Source organism: Dermacentor variabilis, chromosome 2, assembly GCF_050947875.1.
Source record: "Dermacentor variabilis isolate Ectoservices chromosome 2, ASM5094787v1, whole genome shotgun sequence".
NCBI classification, from domain to species: Eukaryota; Metazoa; Arthropoda; class Arachnida; order Ixodida; family Ixodidae; genus Dermacentor; species Dermacentor variabilis.
Window position 1 is genome coordinate 133,545,332 of NC_134569.1, and position 22,603 is coordinate 133,567,934.

The 22,603-nt window shown below is 46.1% G+C and overlaps 1 protein-coding gene across 1 annotated transcript in view; it reads left to right on the top strand.

Annotated features, from left to right (window-relative positions):
* Positions 1-22,603, top strand: part of IA-2 (tyrosine phosphatase IA-2) — a 700,681-nt gene that overhangs the window by 562,358 nt on the left and 115,720 nt on the right. The window contains exon 14 of the mRNA XM_075682014.1: positions 20,955-21,143. Coding sequence (XP_075538129.1) covers positions 20,955-21,143 — 189 coding nt within the window. The remainder of the gene's footprint in view (positions 1-20,954; positions 21,144-22,603) is intronic.

The following is a 22,603-nucleotide window of genomic DNA, read 5'->3' on the forward strand; positions in this document are numbered from 1 at the left end:
ACTTTGACATCAAAATAACTAAATTTTCGCAAATTCATACTTCTTAAATTTTCATTTACTTGAGCAGTTCAGTTTTTATGTGCTTTTTCTTTGTGCGTGTTTTTTACTGACCGGTAGCCTAACATATATAGTTCTTACCTCTGACAGAACAATCGAGACCATGGTTCGGTCCTGTACCGGCTCTCTTGTATTTCTATTCCAAGGAAATCGTCATCCTTTTGGTAACAAAAGGGATCATTGCGCGTGTGTCTAACGTTCTCCGTAAAAAAAAAATACCGAGAAAAAATACCGCCACGCCCAATTTGAAAAGCGCCATCACGTCCAGCCTTCTGCTGGCGGCCAAGGCGGAGCATTCCGACTGTATGCGCGACTGACAAACGCGCACTCACGCGCGCCCGTCTGCAACGAAGGGTGACTCGCCGCATTTTCGCTGCGCTGAAGAGAAGCGCTCAGCCATTGGGCGTCACTGGCTCGAAAAGCGATTCGTGCACTAGTGCGGTACTTGAAGTGCACGGGCTTAACAGACCGTTTATAGTGTCCTTGTGTATGGTGTCCCTCCCACACGTACTCAGTACTTACTCGCTCCCTTTCTTCCTCTTTCTATTCCCCTTTCCCCCACCCCGAGTGTAGGGTAGCAAACCGGATGCTGTTCTGGTTGACCTCCCTGTCTTTCCTAACCTTGTTTTCTCTCTCTCTCTCTCATTGGGCGTCTCCTCCGCCACCGCGGGCTTTCTCTTCGTCTCGGTGTTTCAAAACTCTGCAGCTCGACCAGGGACGCCGCGCCCGAATTGATTCCGCATCGGGTCGCTCCTCCGTCAGCCCGCGCTGAGTGCGTCGTCTATCATTTACGCGGCGATTGCGGTTGCGATATATATATACGCGGCGGGACTGCGCTTCCGTGGAAGGCGTCTGCTAAGTGTGCGCGCTTGCTTGCTTTTGCGGCTAGGACGAGGCGTGCCGGATTCAGCGAGTGGAATGGCCTTCCTCGGGAAGGATCCCGGTTTCGCCCCCTCCGTGGCCGCTTACTGATTTTACATATTTGAGACGGGCGAAAGCCAAAAGGTGGTCTCCGGTCACGGAGGAAGCGGGCATGACGTCAGTCAGCCAGCCTCGGCAACGCAACCTCAGCTCGAACCGCCCCTGCTCCTCTCCTTCGGGGCCTACGTACGCGCGCGTTCACTTTCGGGAAATAGGCCCTCCGTGGTTGACGGGGCTTCCAATGCACTGTATGGTTCGGAGTAGCCTTTTAGGAGTGTCCTCGTCGCGATCAGCCCTTCGCCAACCGCTCCGCACTTTCCTCCCCATACTCTCCGCGCGCTCAGTGGCTAGATATCTGCCGCTTGCCCGTCACGTGGCGAGGGCCTGCTTCCCGTGAGCCTTTCCTTTGTATATAGACTTTTATACAAAATTGTCAGGCGACGCTCCTTCCTAGTCTTTTTCTTTCCTCCATAGCTATGGTTGAAATCGAAAGTATGACGAAATCCAGTCCGCTCAGGACGAAACATGATAAAAGACAAAGACTACCGCTTCTCATGCCCCCCCCCCCTCCCCGAAAAATACACCGACCACAATATATTGCCTAAACTTAACGAATGGGTTTGTTCACATCAGGACTAAAAGGAATAAAACGAAACGATGGTAATTTACCGCCAATATATTCTCGGTATATTGGTTTCCTTGCATAGGACATACGTAAGGGTCTGGTGCCAAATATACGAAGGTTTTCGTTTAGTACAATGTTATTTGCTTTTGGCCCGCCGCCTTCACTAATCATGATAGGTCATCATTGTATAGAAAGCCAATCATGACGGACATTACGATTGGCGTATATTTGCCTTTACAAAGAATTCTGCCGTGAGAAAGCTTTTCGAAATACTGGCCTTGTTTTATCGCTTCTAGTTTGGCAGCCAAAATCTGAACGTTATTGCACTCCTTTTGTTCGGCGTTTGTGTTCCTCTTTCTTCTGTTATAGGGTTGGATCATTTTCCCTCAGTTATTCGTTGACTTTTAGTTCTCAGTTATAAAAAGTTACAACTTGTTCGTCTTTCGTATAACGTTCCAGTCATCTGCGCTCAAGTCATAAGCTCAAGGTAAATGATAGTACCGACGCGTTATTTCTCGAAAGATTATTCTGCACTTTTTAATTTTTTTAAGTTCCTTTGTTGAAAGGAAAAGAAAGATGTTTAGTCACCCGTTATGGTGACGGCTGCTCTTTATCAAATAATAATAATAATAATAATAATAATAATAATAATAATAATAATAATAATAATAATAATAATAATAATAATAATCGAAAGTAACAAATTAAAGCGCGTGTTCGGAATGCCTAAAGCCGATTTAGATAAGAGAGTAAATAAAGTCCACGTGTAGTCCTATATACATTGGAACGTACAAAGACAAACTGCGACGACAGCTTGCTCCACACGCTCTACCGAGAGGTCCTAAATATATGCACACGACTTGCCTCTACTTATTTTTATTCACTTTGCAATATGCACAAATTAGCTAGGGAATGTCACAGCAACATGGGTCATCTAGGTGCACAATCACTCATTGACAGTACGTTATTCGATCATCTTCCGATTTCGTATAACCGCCTTATGGCCGATGCTTCCACTGCCTTCTTGTCAAAATCTGCAACGTGGCTTGTTTCACTGCACGTTCTAGTCCGAATAACTTTCCTCCTTTAGGTTACTGTACTCGATTTACCCGTGGAGCATTGAACGTTCTCGGGCGTCATGGTATCCCGTCCGTGATACGGTACGACCTGAGGCCGACACAAACATAATTCCACAAAACACCGCGAGAAATTGCAGTTTCCCGCATAATGCGAAGCGGTGACGCGATAGCTGGCATTCTCTTATACGCGTATAAGCCTTGCACCACTTCGCCCGGTGTAGTTTGATTCGAAGAGACGCCCGTTCAATCAACCTTTCGGAAATTAGAAAGAAATCAACAAAAAAAAACTTGCTTTCAATGTCGACTCTGGTCCACGCGGTTCTCCGATTGTGGAAGTGACGCCTACCGGTGGTGGAGACACGTGCGGTTTCTTCTTCGTTCTCCTTCCGATGTTGCCTTGCATAATCGCAATATCTACCTTGCATGATGGCAAACAACAAGCTCAACGCTGTGCGTTACCTTTTTTGTCCGCCTGCTTTAATTCGCCGATCACAGTCGTACACTATATGTAACGCACATAAACTTCTGGAAGACACAGTGTTAGTCATCGGGACGCATTTCGATAAGGTTGTCGCCACGACAAGTAGATCGTTACGAAGGGAACTTCGACCCAGGTCGGTAAGATCTCAGTGCCGGGAAAATATGCCGATTTCTATTTCTACATGAGCTTCGTCGGTGGCCCAAGCGGTGCTCCGTGTACGTTACCTATGCGAAGTGTTACATTATAACGGCTCTGCTTCGTATAACGCCAAAGCTCAATGTCCGCTGTGTAATCATTGAAAGACGAAGAAAAGTTTTGCATAAAAATAAAGTAACACAGAAAAATTTTGTTGAGCTCTCATTATTTCCCCCCGAACCTTGTGCATACTGAAATGACGCTATGAAGCAAAAGAACAGCCAGTCGTGCTCTCTCCTCGACACCACATTTTGTCGGGAAAACCACTCTTCGTATACCTGCTACTCAAAACAGAAAGCGAGAAAGTAGACAGAGTGAAGTCCCCGAGAGTCCCCCTCTCCGCAACCCCCTTGCAAGATGCTGACGTCCGCCTTGGAAATCAGGTCAAAAAAGCCCCAGCGTTTGCTGTGGTCGTTTAGCTCCCATCTTCGCTAGTGGCTATCTCGCTCTCAAATAAGGACGGCGAGGAGGCGGCGCATGAGGCGCTCCTCGACGACCTCACGCCGATAAATCATGGAGCGGATCGTTGCGCTCGCGATGTATGCGGTCACGTACGCCCGGGAAGCCGGTCACGTTCTACCACGGCACTCGAATCGACCAGCGCGCGCTCACAGCGAAGACATCCATTCGCCTCAGCAGGGGGCTGTAGGTTAAGCCCTGGCCCTTCCGTTCGCCGGAACCAATAAGCTGTCACCGCGCACCTAAACTCTCTCTCTCTCTCTCTCTCTCTCTCTCTCTCTCTCTCTCTCTCTCTCTCTCTCTCTCTCTGACATGCGTGTTGTAACCCTGCGTTCCCGTCCGTTTTGTTCTTGTTTGCTTGGTTTGGTTTTGAAGCTGTGTACGAATGTTTCCTCGATTTTGCGCACGCAGGACCCTTGGTGTAAATAGTACATAATTGTGACATTGATGAACATGACGTGTGTGATGAATGAGACGTCTTGGCGGTGCAATGGCCAAGTATGGCCAAAGAGTGCCAGGTCAGTGTTCATTAGTTGGCAGTGGAGCGATGAATCGTGAGAGGTAGGTGTGACGTGGCTGTAAAGGGGCCTTAGAACAGTCGCTGTAAAGTTCGTAAAATATATACATAGAGAAATATTGACAATGAGTTATGAGAAGTAATATGAACGTAAATAATGTACTTTGAAAATATTATATTCTAAGAATGAATGACAGTAGCGGTACTGCCTCTTCAGACCTCTTGAATTGTGACGTTAAGTTGGCGTATTTTTTGTGGTATTCAGGTTACGTCCCACACTTTCCGCCTGCTGCTAGCTTAACGCGCAATGCGCATTCCAGTGGCAGGGTTGGCGCCACTTAGTTTGCATGATAGGAAAAGCATTTTCAACTCCTGACAAGTACTTTTGGCAGGCGAATGCCGCGTTGGCGATGCTCAGGCCGAACGATGAAACATAGAAGTGTCTGGTGTTGTTCACAGTGTCGTCTAGTGCATATCTCACAGTTAGAGCGGCTGGCACCGTCGGCGCTGGGATGATAAATGAAGCAGTTCAGTCCCACCGTTGTCTGTGGTCTGTGCTAGGTGGCTATAAATAATTCACGCTTACGAACACACAGCTTATTCTAAGTACCTCCTATCCCGATGGCTTGCATTCCGGTGTACATCAGAGCCAGACAGTGCAGCTCTGTAGCGTTCAACTCCAAGAATTATCCATAAATATTCACTACATTATAATTATCTTTCGGAGATGAAAGGCGCCGTTCTCTTACTCATGGGTAGTTGCTTCCAGCCGGCACTTGCTAGTGGGAGTAAACATGAAAGGGAGCAAAAACAAATAATGCTTACCTGTGCAAGCGAAACTGCCTTAACAGGTCAGACTGTTCGCGGAACTGAACGAGATAATAGCGTAAGCATAAGCGCGAGTGAATTGAGCCATAAAGTCGTAGGCAAACATATACAAGAGTAAGCACATTTCAACTCTGTACCACAATCAAGTTATTTGGTTCTCACTTGTGCTCTTATACGTTGGGATAGAACGGTATTGTCTACGAAAATCGACCGAGCGATTGTATTCTATACAATAATTGTTACTTCATGCGGCGTGGCTATAGCCGCGCAAGTGTTCTTTGTCAGAAACGACAGAACGATACTACGGACGGTAAGTCGAATTCGTCCAAGGAGTTGATTAGAACAAATCCAGATGGGAATTTTCAGTCGCGTTTTTTCGAACTAAAAAGCCTAGAAGGTGTTCTAGATCAACAACAAAAAGAGGGAGAGAGAAAGAAACGGACTGCGCAAGTTCTGCCTCCTACGCGGAAAGGTGACTTCGGTGATCCAGCCTTTGCAGAAAGGAGCGCGCAAACACTTTATCCCTTTTTCGCTGTGACCCGCCTTTTATCCTCCACCTTTCTTCGTTGTTCTTTCCAAGAGGGCACTCTCGGAGCGGAACTTCAATTCCCCTCCAGCGCAAGTGTTCACCGAGGCGGAAGAACAAAGCAAAAAAAGACCGAGAAACAGCTGTTGTCGGTATTCACTCTTCCGACCGGCCGCGCCGTTCCACCTTTCCTCTCTTTCTCTCTCTCTCTCGCTCGCTCTCTTTCCAGCACCGCTCTTCCTTGTTGTTACATTCCGGTTTATTCTTCTGGCGCCGGTCGTTTCCTTCCATTTCCTATGCCCGCACCGCCGCTGCGCCTCTAGCGAACCTCCCCGCCGAGAGGCCCGAAAGGACTTCGTTAGCGGTAATTTGCCACCATTTATATTAAAAACGCTTTGGGTTCGCGACGAACGTCTTACGCCGCAAGCCTTTACGCTTCTCTCTCTTTTGCTCCAAACGTACCCACTTTCCTTTCTTCACAAAGGTCTAGTTTAGACTCTCTGATCCTTGCTTTCCTTGTATGGTTATCGCGCGTACGCGTTGTTACTTTTTACGGGTTCGTCTCAGCAAGGAGAAAGGGGGGGGGGGGCAAAGCAGCCTGATTGTTCTCAGTGCTACTATTATGGGGGCCCTTTCTCCGCGCCCCGTTCCCCCTCGCGACTCGACATCCCTCCCTCGGCTTGAGCCCTATAGCGCGGGGCACCCATTCTCTGTGAGCGGAAGTAACTCATTTCGCCCGCCATTGCGGTCGCAGCAAAGTGCGGGTACACAGACGCTAGAACCGAAGAGACATACGTTTATGTATGCGTCCGGTCTACTCGTTCGACGTATAAGCGGGGCGCCTGTCGGCAGAAGTTCGATTTCGAGCGAACGTCGCGCCTTTTACCCTGGCCTCATCACAAGCTCGTCGTGGTCTGGCGAAACCCGCATGGTCTGGAAAACCGTCCGAGCATGGCTCTGATGGTACTTCCTTTCCCTCGCCCTGCTCGCCACACCGTATAAACAAATTATAGAACTGGTCGCGGCACTGTCGAGCCGGAAGCATGATATTAAATAAAGCGACCCTTTTCGGGTGTAACTAATACCTAGGCTAAACTTTCTTTTATTGCGAAGCGTTCTTGTCCGAGTTAACCCCGTTTTTCTGGTGCATCTGGCAGCTGGCCTTTTTAGTGAAACAACCAGTAAGAGAAGCAGCCAGTAAAAGTAAAAAGAATGCCGTAGTTTGGATATTTATCGTACAGGACTTCTGCCCCAATGAAATTAAAACGTTTGTGTCCCGAAAGAAAGTTCGTAAAACTGCATAATTACCCATGACATTAATGCACACCTTGAGAACCTGCTTTGCATCAAAGGTCGCACACCATTGTTAATGTTTTGTGGTCGCACTCATAATAGTGCGAGGTGTGCGCTACCGCTTAGCTCGGGCTGCTCGGCGCTCAGAAAACTGCAGCTTTTTTGAGAGAAGGTGAACTGGACATGTGGCTGTAATATATGTTTCCGGCTTTGTTTTTATTTACGCGTACATGTACACCTTCCTATCCTTACCATAATCTTTCTCCCTCTCCTTCTGCCCCGCTTACCCTTTACCTCAGCGTTTAGTAGTAGGCTAGAACACAGTAGCTCAGGCCGACCTGTTAGTTTTTTTCAATTTATAAAAAGCCTACATCTTTTAGCATTCCAACTTCGCGTCATAGAAAACGAAGGTTGGTTTCTTTTCTTAATAACTTTACTTTTGACTAATAAATCTGGTGGTATTCGTACTTAAAGTAATGACTTCAGGGGAAAATGGATGAATAAAATCTACTTACTGTACGTACGTATCTGCAACGTTTGATTAAGCACTCTTTCTTTTTCTCGTGCTTACCGGCTACCTTCTAAAAGTGCGCATGGCTTCTACGAAAGCACAGGGACTTTTCCCACGTCGTATGCGCTGCAAAACCTACTTCTTTCTTTTTTTATATTCTCTGCCTTGCTCGCTGTCGGCTTCGTTCGCGCTGCTGATTTTCTTAACTCTCTGGAACATGCCGCACCGAACGTAGAATGCGTACACGCGCGCATGCCCGCGTATGCGTGCCAGCACTATTCGCGCCGCATACTCCGGACAAGCGACTTCTTTCTGTTGGCTCCGCGTGCTCTACGTACTACTCTATTTCGTCGATTTCAGTCAAGGAACGGGAGTGAAGAGGGTTGCAGACGCACGAAATCAAACGTGTTCCGCGTCGTGTGAACGCAAGCGAGCGCAGAGACGTCGTGCGCGCGCATTCATATTCGCGGAGAACAGTGCCACGCGTCTAGTTGTGCTGCTGTGAATGACGCGGAGGGCGGAAGCAGGGGATGTTGCACAGGGAAGACTTCTCTTTGCAAGCTAATTTGCATCTTTTCCTCATATTGTTCTGTTCTCGCCGACTTTCGATATCCGAAAGAGGAGGCCAAATAAGGCACGCATAGTGCCATGGTTTGTAACCTGGCATCCATGCGAGGCGGACAGTGGGGCCAGCCTCGTCGGCGATTGGCAACGCCCGGTGTGTCGAGTGAACAGTAACATTGCACTAGTCCAGCGTGGCGCAGGCCTTTATGGAGGCCTGCGAGACTGTGTAAACAGTGTTACACTAGTGGTGCAGGTCGAGGCATCTCTCCTTTATGCCTCTCTCACTTTCTGTGTAAACAGTGTGCTGAGTGAAGGCTTCAAAAGAAGGCTTGAGAACGGCGTCGAACGCAGCAGATATCACAGCCGGTTCTGCCGTTAATGGATCGTTGCAGGAAGGGCAACAGGAGGAGTATGCACCGGCGGTGCGTGGCCAATAGTATGCTATCGCTGAAGGTTCGTCACTGAGGGCGGTGTTGGTGTAGACAACATGGTGATGGGGAGGACCGTCGCGAACTTCTGCTTCATGTCGCCTTGCTTAAGACAACCGCCTCCCTAGGTGATCCAGAGAAAACACGGGAAAGGCGGGATATTGCGATACGGCATTGATAAAAATAAGCGGCGCTGGTGCTTAATCTTGCCCAAGCTTCGGCGTGTGCAGGGGGGTCCACTCGTGTTGGCATACGTGGCTTCATCTCGACATTTTACCGTCTGCTGCTTTCGCGCTTCCCGCTCTCTTTGTTCTCTGACGGACGTCGACCGAATTCAGGTGAGAGAAAAACTCGGGGGGTTCTGCTTAGCAACCCTAGGAGCCGTATTCCCGAAAACCTTCTTACGCTAGAATTGCTCGCCAGATATTTCAGCCAATCCTCACGCTGGACATACTGTTAGCGAAGACGATCGGCCAATGGCAAAAGGAAAAGAAACATACGAACCAAAAGCTTTGTGAATTTGGCCCCAGTTCACTGTTGTGTGTGACAGAGTGAGTGGGTCTCGCAGTGGAGCCTTGGCGGCTGCTGGTGTATCATGCGCGCCGAAGCACACATTGCCACGCAGATGTGTAAAAATGTACACGTTACTTTTAACAGACAGCGACGCTTGATTAGCGCCTTCGCTTTTTTGCAGGATTGGGCCACTCGCACAATATACTCAGCAGTAAACGAGGCTGTGCATGCCACCTGATCATGTACATAGCAAGCGCGAGACTTCGTCACCGTTATTTATAGAACGCTGTCATTGTAGCGCTTATGTTTTTCTTTCTTCCTTTTTTATTAAAGAAAAGATGGTGTGTTCGTCCCCGGAAATTAGCGTGACTGGATCGGCAGGCCGGTTTCTCGCCTCGGTAGAAGTACGAGCTCAACAAAAAATTGCCTGTCCGACTGCGGGATTTTGACCTAGATTCCACACTGTAGCATGTTCTACTCTGTACCTATTCTAACTAAATACTGACGCTACTGATGATCAGCGGCCGCACTTAGAGAGAGAAATAGTGTGAGAGCGAGGCAGGTTATTTTCGCTTCTTCGGCAAGGTTACATTCGTGATAAATAGTTTTCATTGGTGAACAAGAAAGCCATTTAGACAATTCTTTGCCTTGGTTTCCTCACGGCCACAAGTTGAACACAACCATCGCAGTTGTTCATCCCAATAAAATGTTTCATGAATATTCATGTTGCAATTTTATCACAACAACTGTAACATCGTCAGAGAATGACGCAATAGTGCTGCGGAAACACACAAGGTGCAGAGAAGTAATTAATTAAGGGAAAATTAGACATCCAACCAGTCGTAACAACCGCTACGAAGGAAACCCATACGGGTTCCTCGAAAGAAAAGCCTCGCAGTTGCAGAAAAATTCGTTCTGGCCCGGGACACGAACGCGGCACCACCACCTTTGCCGTCGCCGCTCTACCATCTGAGCTAACCAGACGGACAGCAGGTGGCAAGGCAAAGTCGAATTTGTCAACAACTCGAAGCAAATACTTCAAAGACTTAATAGTCCTGCGGAAACCCGCAAGGTGGAGAGAAGTAATTAATTAAGGGAAAATGAGACATCCACCCAGTCGTAGCAACCGCTACAAATGAACCCATACGGGTTCCTCGAAAGAAAAGCCTTGCAGTTGAAGCAAAATTCGTGGTCCGAGACGAATTTGAGGAAACCGAATGGGTTTCCTTTGTAGCGGTTGCTACGACTGGGTGGATGTCTCATTTTCCCTTTATTAATCGTTGGAGAATCTACATATATGATAAGACGATAATATTGTTATCATGAGCGCAATAGTTAATGAGTTTTCTTTTTCTACTAGCATTTTATGCATACATCTATTTCATTTCTTTGCACTTTTTCGTATCATTCATGAAAACCCGCTAATCACTTGTAATCCCCTATGTGCTTTGTTGCTATGCCCTTATGCGTTACTGCAAATGGTGGTGCACGCTTTACAGGAGTAAGGACAGATTTGGGGAGGGGGTTATTTTAAATTGGGTGGTAGAGTTTTTAATGAATGAATGTTCTTGCTGTATTGTGAACTCTGAAGTGTGTTGCTAGTGTAACGTGCTTTCTGAGCGCTATTAACTTGGATGTGCACCTTTTGGAACTGGATGTCGCCGTAACTATGCGTGCGAGTCGGAACATACTTGGACAGATGCAAGTGCAAAATTTATACAGGGGACGGGCAGTTATCTAGAGTTTATCAAGCAACACTTGTTAACTATGGGGCATATATTGCGGCATAATGTAACGACGAAGACTATTAGAAGCCAAGTAATTGCGGCGAATGTTCGATGTAAGCATATAGGAGAAACATAGCACCGATAACGTAAACTCCTCTAATAGCCGCGATTATGTAAGAACTGTGCTCAAAACATTGCAAAATAAATGTGAAAATATTTTATATACAGTATTTACTCGATTGTAACTTGAGCGTTTTTCATGATTTTCGTTGCTTGAACTTGACCTTCGCATTACATTCGATCAACGGCAAAATTGATCATTTTAAAGAAAACTGTCTAAATCTCGCGTTTTTTTTTACCGTTATGTTGGCAACCTGTACGCCCCGATCCAATCTAAAAAAAGAAAATCGAAGTCAAAATTTGTTTTTTTTTTGTATCGACGCCATTTTCGCTGTGCTTGTGAGTGGTGATGCGGTTACAGTGCAGCAGCACCCTGTGGCCTTTCGCGCTTCGACTCAGTTTATTCGTGACGTTATGGCAACGTAGCGCATTCGGTATGAAGTCCGCTTCGAGAGGCGAGCAATTTTGACGTCCAAGAGGGTGGGAAAGTCCGCCCTGATGCGGCGGCTCGACGTCAACCATTCACGGATGGCAAGACTAACGGAAGGCACTCTTTAAATCCGAGGCCGGCCGGAATGCCTCTGATGACCTCGTAGTGACCTGGTAGTGTCCCCATTTGAAATCGTTTTGCGGCCTCTTAAGAAGTACTTAATTTGAAACAAGGTCGGAGATGATGTGATTCTCGGGCGATCACCTTAAGAGATAGCTTCGCTATCGCGAAGCTTGCCTCGTCCTGGCACCGATCTCCTCAAAGTATACGGCTGACAGCACTCTTGGCACTGATAACGTGCTAAAACATTGCTAAAACACTTGCCGAGGACGCTTTCGGCGACGACGCACGCGAAATTTCGCGAAAGATAAGCTACCTCTGAAAAGAATCTTCCAAGGGAACTTGATTGGTAATTGTGATTTTCTTAGGTCCCATTTCTCCTTCCTTTCATGTCGCGCTACATTCGCGGTTTTATTTTTTTTAATCATTATATTTCGCTTGATTGGAAAGTCTACCCTCGCGTTACCATCGTGGTCGCGTTGCATTCGAGTAAATACGGTAACACCCGCATATGAACGTTGCTGAAATCATGATCGGAAACTTTAATAAACAACCCGCATTTCTTGCTCATGCCATCGTCATGATCGTTTTTTGGTGTGTTTGTGCTTTCTGGTGAGACTCATCCAAGCGTATGTGAGTCTAATACAATTTTTATTTTGTTAATGGGCTATAATTTCACGATCGAAACATGTGACTAAAACAAAATGTTTTCGCGTTGCAAGAACCACACTTCGTCAGCTTTCGTAAAGGGTCTGAGAGGGAGGATGCGAATGCTCCGTGTTTTACCCATTGTATACAATTGATAGGTTTAGATTAGCGGGTGCAAGATACTTGAGTTACGCTTGCGTACGCAAGCCTCTTGGGTCCCTGCAGAACCAAGCAGACTTTGGGTTCTTGAATAGGCTAGCTCGCTTGTGCTCCTAATCTAAATCTCTCTAGTATAGTAGTAGTAGTAGCTCTAGTAGTAGTAGTAGCTCTAGTAGTAGCTGGGCCACATTTCTTAGCTTTTAACTATATTCTCTAAAAACGAAATATTGTTTCAGCGTAGTGAGAATTAAGTAGAAAGAGTCTTCTTTGCTCCATATTTTCCTTTAGCTCAAAACTATGTACCGGTAGCGAGCCGTGCATGCCTAGCCTTTGAATAGGTCCTGTTCAAATGCTAACATCAGTATGGCGCAAATATGTGTTCCAGCTAATATACCTAACTATTAAATCGATTTGATGTAAACCGATTAAACCGATTAATCTGTAAGTTGTAGTGGCCAGAAACGGGGCACAGGATTCAAGCACATGCAGCTCGCGATAACACTTATAAGCTGTTAGCTTGTTCCCTATGCTTCTTTCTTGCCGCCGAAGTAAACAACTCCGGCAGGCAAGTTTGACGTGGCATATCTATGCGGCCCGAAGGACCTAAAGAAGCAGATTGAAATCTCATTCTTCTGTTGGAAGCGCCATTGAGTTTATCAATCAAAGCAATTTCAAGTTTACTTTTCATTTGTCTGATTGCCCAATTTTAGCCTGATTGTTCTTTTGCCAGCATGCCGCTCAAGCACAGCAATGACTGCTAGATCAGTGATCGTGTAGATGGGAAAATGACAGCACAACTTCGTAGATGAAGGGAGTAGAAACAGCCTATAGACGTCAAATGCGCGGCAGTGATGACGCTGTCAAGTTATTATCTTGTGTAATTTTGCATAGGCACGCCGTAGAAGAAAATAATTCGATTTCAGCTCTGCAATAAAGAATAGAACGGTATTTCGTTCGTTTTCCCATACACTTCACGCGTTTTGTTCGTATTTGCATAATTAGCTTACACGCTTTGGGAAATGCAATTTTGTGTCGCTGTCGACATAAAGGGCCAAGCGAAACTTCGCGCTGTTGTTATTTTACTGAAGGAGCTATTCCATACGAGTATTCAGTTACCATCGAATTTACTTTGTAGATTATTCACATATGTTCATACCTGAGTCTACTTTTCATTTCTCTTTTTTACATTTTTCTTTCGTCTTTTTTTTTTCAGACAAGCGTTGGCATTTGTAAACGCCGCTTTATTTACGGATCGTGGGCGACATTATCTTGCTGTTTATACACATAACTGAATATTTGCATACGACCTTCTGTTTGCCATAGAAAACGTTCTGAATGCGATCGCATTGCGCACAGCTTTCTTCAGCACCTTTTGTAATTCAGCGCGACCGTGACGATATTTACAACACAAGCGTAAATGTTGCTTCTGCCCATTGATGTTTCTTTTGTAAAGCTGCTATCCGCCTGTGCTATCCATTTCGTTGCTACGCCTTTCGTCATGTAGCGCGAGGTTATCGGAGCTACTGAATACATCAGTTCTGTGAAACAACTTTCGTCAACCTAGCCAAGAAATGCAAAAAGAAACTTTATATGAGAGAATTTGCATAGCACCTGCAGTCTGTCGACGTAATTTGTTGTCAGACATGGTGTTCGAGGACGAACTGACACGCTTTAAACGACACATTGGATTGGCCCGATTGTCAGCGCTTTGTAACATTTTAGCGCACAAAGGTTGCGCGGCAGCGCTGGAAGCTAAGAGTGCGTACTTTGCGACCTTCCTCGTTTTCCTTCTTTTTTTTTCTTTTTTGTCACGACAGCTTTACATTGAGGACAGGAATAGCGTTGTCTGCTCGACGAAAGCCAATGCTAGCTTCTTTGCAGCCTGATAAAGGCAAAATTGTATATGCTTCCCAATAATTCACACGTAAGAGAGAGAAAGAGCCTACGTCGTCTATAGGCTGCGCTTATAAGAGCTACTCAGGCGAATGCCCCGGTTGTGGAATCCACATTAAACGATCCGGCGGAATACCCCCCCCCCCCCCCCCCCGCCCGCCTCTTGCTATTGATACTGCTAGATTTGTATTCACTTTCATTTGACGCTGTTGAAAAGCGTTGGAGCTCGTCTGTCGAGGACGAGCTCACACTAAATGCAACTTATGCACTTCGTGTGTCAGGTCATCATTGCTAAGCTGCTGAACATGAGCAACGAAAGCCGAAACCAGTAATATATAGTTACTGTAAGAAATAAACGTCGATCTGAGCACGTTTTAGCGACGAACATTCGCTTTCGATCACTGTTTAAATTTCTGTTGTAATCGGCCGGCCGCGCGTCCAGAAAGGCGCGCGCATTGCAAAGAGAAGTTAATAAAGACACAAGCGGGGTATCTCATTGTTTGTCTTTGTCTTTTCTTTTTTGTCTTACCATTGACGTCAGCAAAAGCAGCTGGTCTTAGTTGGTTTTGGAAAACTTTGGCGAAGCGCTCAGTGAGGGAGCGTGGCGGGGCGTGTTATTAGCGTAACAAGCCGGAGTTGTCGGCGCCAATTTGCGGCTGGAGCGCGCGTGGCGTTTTGCGTGGCGCCTATGTTTTTTTTTGTTTTTTTTTTGTCCGTCCCTGGATGTCAGGCAGTGTGATAAAGACGCCCGCCGCCATGCAGAAAAGCGGAAAGGGGGGGGGGGGGGGCGGACTCCAGTCTCAGATAAAGCGGCTGTTTACCGCGGCGGCCGCTAGGCTGCGCCTGTGCAAAGAGAAGAGAGCCTTGATTGAACGCGCGATGGGTACTGACACTTGTCCGAACCGCTGAGCGTTCAAGTTACTTTCAATCGCGCCGCGCGCGCCATCCACGTTGCGTGGAGCTGCAATGTACAGCATAAGGGCGCTGCACAGGGCTTTCCTGCCCACGCATGCATAGTCTCCGACGACTGTAATAAACCTCTCGCCCGCACAGCAGCATGGTGAACGGTAGTGGCAGCGTCGATCGGGCTTGCGAACCAGCAGTACGAGTAGTCACGAGAGAGAAAAAAAAACAAAGAATGACGCATAGGCGGCGGATACTGTATAACACTGCTCCTCACTCGTGGTAGTGGAGCAAAACTAAATGTAAATATGTAAACAGCGAGAGAGCGCTTTGTCTGACTTTCCTAAGTTGCGCATTCTTCCTTTTTTTTTTTGCGATATCGTCAAGTTGACTGTCGTTAATTCGACATATTCCGCCACATTGTACGTGGGCAGGCGCAACTGCGGTGCTCGTAAAACTCCTTGAAATGCTTGAAAACCCTTAAATTTGGAAAAAAAAAAGAGAAATCATGGGCCCATGAAACCCCTTAAAAATCAATATGCTGCTCGATTTTCTGGAAGACAAGGGTCTGCGGTGACTTTTGGACATTCAGCAAAGAGAGAGAGGAAAGGCAGGAAGGTTAACCAGAGGCGATTTTCCGGTTTGCTACCCTGCATCGAGATGGGGGATATAGTGGTTGGAAACAAGGCTTTCAGAGTAGCAAACTCTCTATAGGAACTCTGCAATAGACGCTTCAATCGGGAAACAATCCTAGATATTTTGTCTGCTGAGAGTGTCCATAAGCGATTGCAATGTGGCGTGTCCACAGCCCCCGACGACAGTCTTTTTTTAAATAACCGTTGCCATCACGGAGCTGGACAAAGCCACATCAATCGACCGAGCTGCGCCACCATTTTGTTGTCTTGCTATTTGGTTCACATAGCAGCCATCGTGGCTCCGTTTTCGAGCTCTGTGTTCCAGAAATGCCTGGCGGAAAGTAGGTTTCACACACTTGGTTTAACACGACGAGTATTTTTGGCTGGAGTTGAACACTACTAACCATCGCGCCAGATGGCGACTAACATGATTACAATGAGCGAGTCAACTTAGCAAAGCGATCTGAAGAGCTTTAAGCGTGCGTCAAACTCAGCAGCTGTTTAGCTGCAAGAAATTGCAGCTAAAAAGAAGGCTGTTTCACTGCTTCGCAACGTACGTCTACGAATAAACTTCTTCCCCGCCCTTGAATTGAGGCCCTCGGCATCCTCGAAATAATTGAATTGTCCTTGAATTTTGAGTCAGACGTTCTGCACGAACCCTGCACACCCCTTTCTTGAATTTCCTCTTCAGGGCACTTTTCATTAACCCTTTTTTCTCGCGCTCGCAACAACCACTGTGCTCCCAAGATGAAACAAGCAAGCGGTGCCAGACACAAAACCTTTTCTGCTTTCTGCTGAGGTACAATCGCTCAGTGTTTATCGCGCTCTCTCTCCCTCACCTACAACCACCTCTTCGCGTACACGCATGTACGAACGTACGCAAGTGCGTTCACACACAACCCGTCACGTGTGCTGTGATTGTTCTCTCGGCACTTTAAGCCAACCCGGGTGGTCAAAATGAATCCGGGAGTCCCGCCACTGGAGCGCTTATCACGGTCAGGTGGTCGTTCTGGCACGTGTAACCCCAAAATTGAACTTAAATTGAACTGACTGACGTCTTGGCCGCGCCGACCACATCACCAAACGTCATATCAGGCGTTCATGCGGCACCCTATCTGCAGCTGGTTTCTTTACCTCCCCGTTAGCTTAGTGCTGTTTATTTACTATTTTCTTCATTAAAGGGGCGTCAAGCGAATGAAGTTAATTCACCTTACTGCCGCAATGGCTACACTCGTTCACGTAGCCGTGAGAAGAGTGGAAGGGAGTGGGGAGGGAGAATGTATGAGAGATACAGAACTGTCACAGTTTCAGAAAATCCAACACGAAGGAAGGGAAAAACCTCCACGACACGCCTTCGTTGTGGCTGCTGGTGTTATCACGCCATCTAGCTGTGAACTTCGAGAGAGGAACGAGAAGTTCGCGAACGCGACTGCGCTCTTGCGCGTTTCATTCGCCCGTCTCCACGTGGTGGCAACGGGCTGCCGTAACGGCGCGGCGCGGCCCTGGAAGCGAGCTTTTCCCGCTCGCTAGTCGAGGAAGGTGACTGGGTGGCACTCGATGTTCGCACGCCGTCCGCCTGTCCATTAAGGGTACCATTTTTCTCGTACGAATGGCGATTCCCGGCCGTCTCGCTGCTTAATTTCAAGTCCTTTCGCTTCGCTTACCGCATGCCACCGCTGTCGCCTCTCTTTGCCTTCTTCTTTGTCTGTTCTTTCCTCGTGCTCCTTTTGTCACCCGTGAAGCCCTTTGTGGCCCTTTTAACGGTCCGGCTGCATGCCAGCTATTGTTATTACCCCGCTTGCTTGTTTACTTTAGGGCGTTCAATCTTATACTCTTTTACTTTCCTTTTCTTTCATTTTCTCTTTTAATCTTTCTTCCTTCCTGTTCCTTTTTTTCTTCTTGAAGAGGAGGCGGGATGGATAGGAATAAAGGAAAGGACACTGCCACTAATCGTGATTCACGGCCAAGCTTACTCAGATTGCGGAGAAACAGAGTGCAACAGCGTTTGAACGCAACAGAGGAGAAAAACAATAGCGCCAAGCGGAAGTATAATCACCCGAGCGTATCTCTTCCGTTAGAATGAATCACCACTCCTCGCGTAATGCTAGATACTACGAGCGAATGCATTTCCTTGGTCAGTTCATGTCACCTCGGCACATCTGCATTCATTTAGGATGACGCCCATGTGTGTTTGTGAAGCAACACACATGCTGCCATTTTTTACCTCTGACATCTCCTCCCTACTCCCCTCCCCCCTCCCTAGTGTCCTTTTTTCCGCTTTGCCTTAGTAGTGTAACGAACCTGGCAACAACCCATGTGCATACCTGGTTAACCTCCTTGCCTTTTCGACTTTATCCTCTTGGATCAAGGTTGTTAATCTTTTTTATTCATTTTTTGTCAACAAACAAATGTCTCTTACTCTGTCCCTGTAACCTGTCCTCATTTGTTTGCTGCTCATACCATTCTCAAATTGTCTTTTCTGTGCATATTCTTCGCATTAGAAAAGCAAACATCAGCTTCATAATGCCTGGTAAACATGCCGGCAATAACTTATAAAGCTTACCTAAATCATGTCCTCCATCTTTATCTATCTTCGTATTTTCTTTTTGCTCATACAATATAACTAGAAGTACGCTTGGGGAACATCACCCAACATGTACAGTTCAAGAAGACAAAATTGGCGATATGAGTAATACCACCAAATATATCATGGATGGCAACTTTTCTTTTTCACGGATGTACCCCCAACTTGGGGATTTTCGAGGAACTCCATTTTGCCAATTCTAAATGACGACGAAAGGAAATATTTTAGCCAAGGGTATGACGGAGATCTGTCTGGTCAGGTAAAGTCACAGTAAAGCAGGTATAGGTCTTCTCACCGATCAAGAAACGACGAGATAGACGTTTCGGTGTCCGTGTGGAAACCTTTTACTCGAAACAGAAAAGTTCTCCTTTTCTGTTTCTAGAGCAAGGTTCCCTTGTTCTGGAAACAGAAAAGGTAATGTAATGAACACAAACTGTAATGAATTCTGTCATGAACATAAACTGCCCAATAAATTATGTGCGAGTTTCCTCATAGAGGGTAAAGTTTCGCCGATAAGGCAATGCTGGGTTTCTTTTTCCCAGCAGCGTTATAGAAAACATTGTTTCTTCGTTTGATGTAGGCGCGTGCAATTTGAACTGTTGTAAACCTTGTGTTGTCGGCTCTACTTACCGGAAAACGTTCGGATTACGCAAACCGCGCGTTCGTAGCAATAAAACAAGACCTCAGTGCTTACTTCAGAGCTTCCTTAATCAATTTAAATTAGTTTATCGCCAACTATTCCACGCATGATCGTGGCTGCCAGAAGGCCCCTGCGGCGGTCCGGCTCGTAATATCCCTTTCTATTTATTTTGTTCAGATTATAAAGAAACCATAATGAGGCCAGAAAGAACCATGGCCTGCTTCTGGTCTTAGTAACTTTTATCGCCAGGAATCTCGATTCCGCGTTCAGCCTTGTGCTGGTGTTGAAGAATATTACAATCTGCGTGCATTACTCGGGGAAAATAGATCAGGGACTTGCTTACGAAGTGCAGCGCTCCTGCGAAATTATTTGCGAAATGTCGGAACTATTGCTTTGCATCTGCATCATGTAGTTCTTTTTTAGTCGCCTGTGGTGCTGCTTGATACTAGAAGCCAAGCTGAGTTTACGATGCCTTGTTGTCGAACCATTTTCGTTTCTTCTAGACCGGCTAAAAGCGAAGTCATAGATTACACTCTTATAGTTTCTAAGCCTGTAATACACTCGGCCATGTGCGGCTCTGGTGTCAGGTCTCTGCCGCCTGCGCTTATTTTTTCTCACTGCAGCAGGGACTTAGCTGCATTATGCCGAAGAGTAAATTTAAAAAATGATACAGACTACGCTTATGCCGATACATCCATGAAAGTCAGTAACTTACCAGAGCCGCAGTGTATGTGAGAAAAGTTCCAAATATCACGTATTTCACAACAATCCGCGTCCGGGTCACCTATTGGGTCATCGCTTCAGTGAGGAAGCCTAGCGCGATAGGCAAAGGTTATTTAGCGCGAAAGACAAAGAACCACGACAAGAGTGCAAACTAACAACTGGGGTTTATTGAAATAAACGCGATAGCACACACACGTGCAAAATAACTTAAAGATAAGCAGCCAAGTAATCAATTTCTAACTTCTGCAGCATCACAGACGACGTCGAAACGCACATGTCATCGCACTTGTGAATGAAGAAAGCTTCGGTGATCTGTCGCACAGTTTTATCTCTGTGCTTCGGTGGCACTTTTGTACCTGACAGCAATGGCTTGCAATCTCTTTCATAACGGAACGTCTCGTCTTCTTCGTCAATATGAAACACCAACTCGCTGAGAGATTTCTACATCCTTTCTTCAGCGTCAATATTCACTCGCCAGTTGAAGAGTCCTTTGTCGCTCTTATGGAAGGGCTTTTTTTATTTTCTTTTGTTGGGAATCGCTGGTAGTAATCGCAGTGCACTTTCAGAAAAAATATGCGGACGTTCTGTGGGCTCGTAATTAACTTGCGCGCCACATCACCTCAGCATCTAGCAAACGATAACTCTCCAAGAACTGCTGGAAATCTACTTCCTGGCACCTATACAGCAACAGTCTGGATTTGTTGCGACAACAGCGCTACCTGCAAAGGTTTTCACTCCAACAAACCTTAACGTGACGTGCTTATCGAAACCAGCGTCCTAGATGTAGCACAAGCTGTTGTCAGCTGATAGCGATGCAGATTAAAAGACCGCCAATCTTGTTATTCTTTGCATCCTTTACGTACTGGTACTACATCCTGATTTAAGTATATCGGCCCCTTATTAAATTTGGGGCAAACAAAGTTACGTACACGGCTCTAGAGCGAAATGCTGTGTGTCATGTCGAAGCAGATCTCTCTTCAATTTGCAAAATAAACTCACAATAGCTAATGTCATCACTATCAGATGCTTTATACGAAACACATTTGTTTAGGTAGACTTACTCAATTGTTCTTTCTATTCCTCCCTTTTGAGCCAGCTATTGGGTCATGGGATCATATTTACGATATAGCTTTAGCTTTAAATGTAATTTGAGTGGAACACCTTTATATCTGAACTACACATTGAGATACTGAATTCAAATTTAAGTGCTAATTTTCGTTTTATTTACGAATGTGAGCGTGGAGTTTTTCACTCCATCACTGCGTCTGAATCGGTCGCCCCCTACTAACTATCACATTGCTTTCGTATCTACTACGTCTTCAACCGAAAATCAGGTCTACTCAATCTAAACAACGTTTATTTCCTCTTCACGCAGGCGCAGCTGGAACTTGTGCGTCCCAGCGATGGTCGGATGCTGGTGGCAACGCTAGTAGCCTGCGGAACCGTGCTTGTGCTGGTGGTCGCCGGATCCGTGGCGTACCTGGTGCGTCGTGCCAGCCTGCGATCCAAGGAGAAGTTGCATGGACTCGCCCAGCCGGACACTGAACCAAGCCAAGACTATCAGGTGAAACCCTCTAGAGGGTCGCACTTGTCTATCCTTTTTGCATGTTTGCTGTCTTCGTTTCTTTCTTTCTTTTTTTTTAATTTCACGCATACGAAGATTCGTACTTTGCACACAGCACAAACGCTCAAACTTGGTATTCGCAATTCAAGCATTGTTTGCAGGAGCTGCCTAGACGCATTCTTCTCACCTATATCTCGTTGCTGCTTTTGGTATGCCAGGCACAGTGCTGAAATATTTCCTTAGGACAAAACATATCAGTAGGGGCTGGAAAAAAACGCCCGCGCTTAAGACATATTTCAAAACCAAGGCTAATAACAAAATATTCTTAAGAAAGTTAACGATGCAACCTCGACATTGAGATACCAAAAAAATTACCCAAAATAATCTTTAATATCAGAATCGCAGTCGAACATTCGCTTCCATCGGAGTGACTGCCTTCACCCAAATGGAAAGTCTTGCAAGAAATGTTGCAATGTACACATAAACGAGGGACGCAAGTGTAAGTTTAAAGGCTATGGCCACGAAGGAATTCGGAAAGCTGAACATGCATGCCTAGAGTGCTTATTAAGAGAAAAGGATGAAGGCAGTGAGTAAGTACTTAGATTTTATAACAGGGGAACGTTTATGAAATAGTGAATTTCGCTGCTGGGATCGCTCTTTATATTTAGCAACCTCAGCTATGCATACCACAGACATTGAAAGAACCGAGCATAGCGCATTGTTCTCGTCTTTCAGCCAGTGATTTATTAAGCTGCGCCAAGTATTCTGCGCCTAATTATTATGCGCCGAATTAATGTGACAGCATCTGAAGGTACAATTTGAAAGATTGGCAGCCAATATAATGCAGGGCGCAAGTGTCGCTACAACGTACGCGACAATATTAAGTATTACTCTACTTGTGGCCGTCATAAGGGTCTTTCGCCTGCACGACTGTTGTCGTGCAGATTAATGCTCAGATGGCTGATTAATGCTCAATATCGGCTGAAAACGCTAAGCCGTGCATGGAAGAATCAAAAACAATCAGTACAACGTAAATCATGCAAAATCCGTAAATACCCCACGTTAGATTCTTTAATGGACGTGGAAATGTTGTCTGCCCCATAAAATTACCAATTTTCCCTCTATTTCCTCTCAACACAGACAAACACACACACGGTGCGCGCGCGCATGCATGCAAACACGTATGCCGTGTAGAAGTTGGCTTCTTCTAAGTAATACTTTATATGTGGCAAAGCACGCTTTACAGGAAAGAACCAAGACTATATTGAGCTGGCTTTGTTGTGGACTTGTACTTTGCCAGTGAATGGATGACAGAAACTTAACGAATTCAGGCAGCACGCGAGGGAAAGTAAAATTATGACGCCTGCTCAGTACCCGAGTTGTGACAGACGCTAGTACTATACAGTTACACAAACGCTTTTGTGCACCGCTGTCTAGTAGCCGTAGGACGACCTAAACGC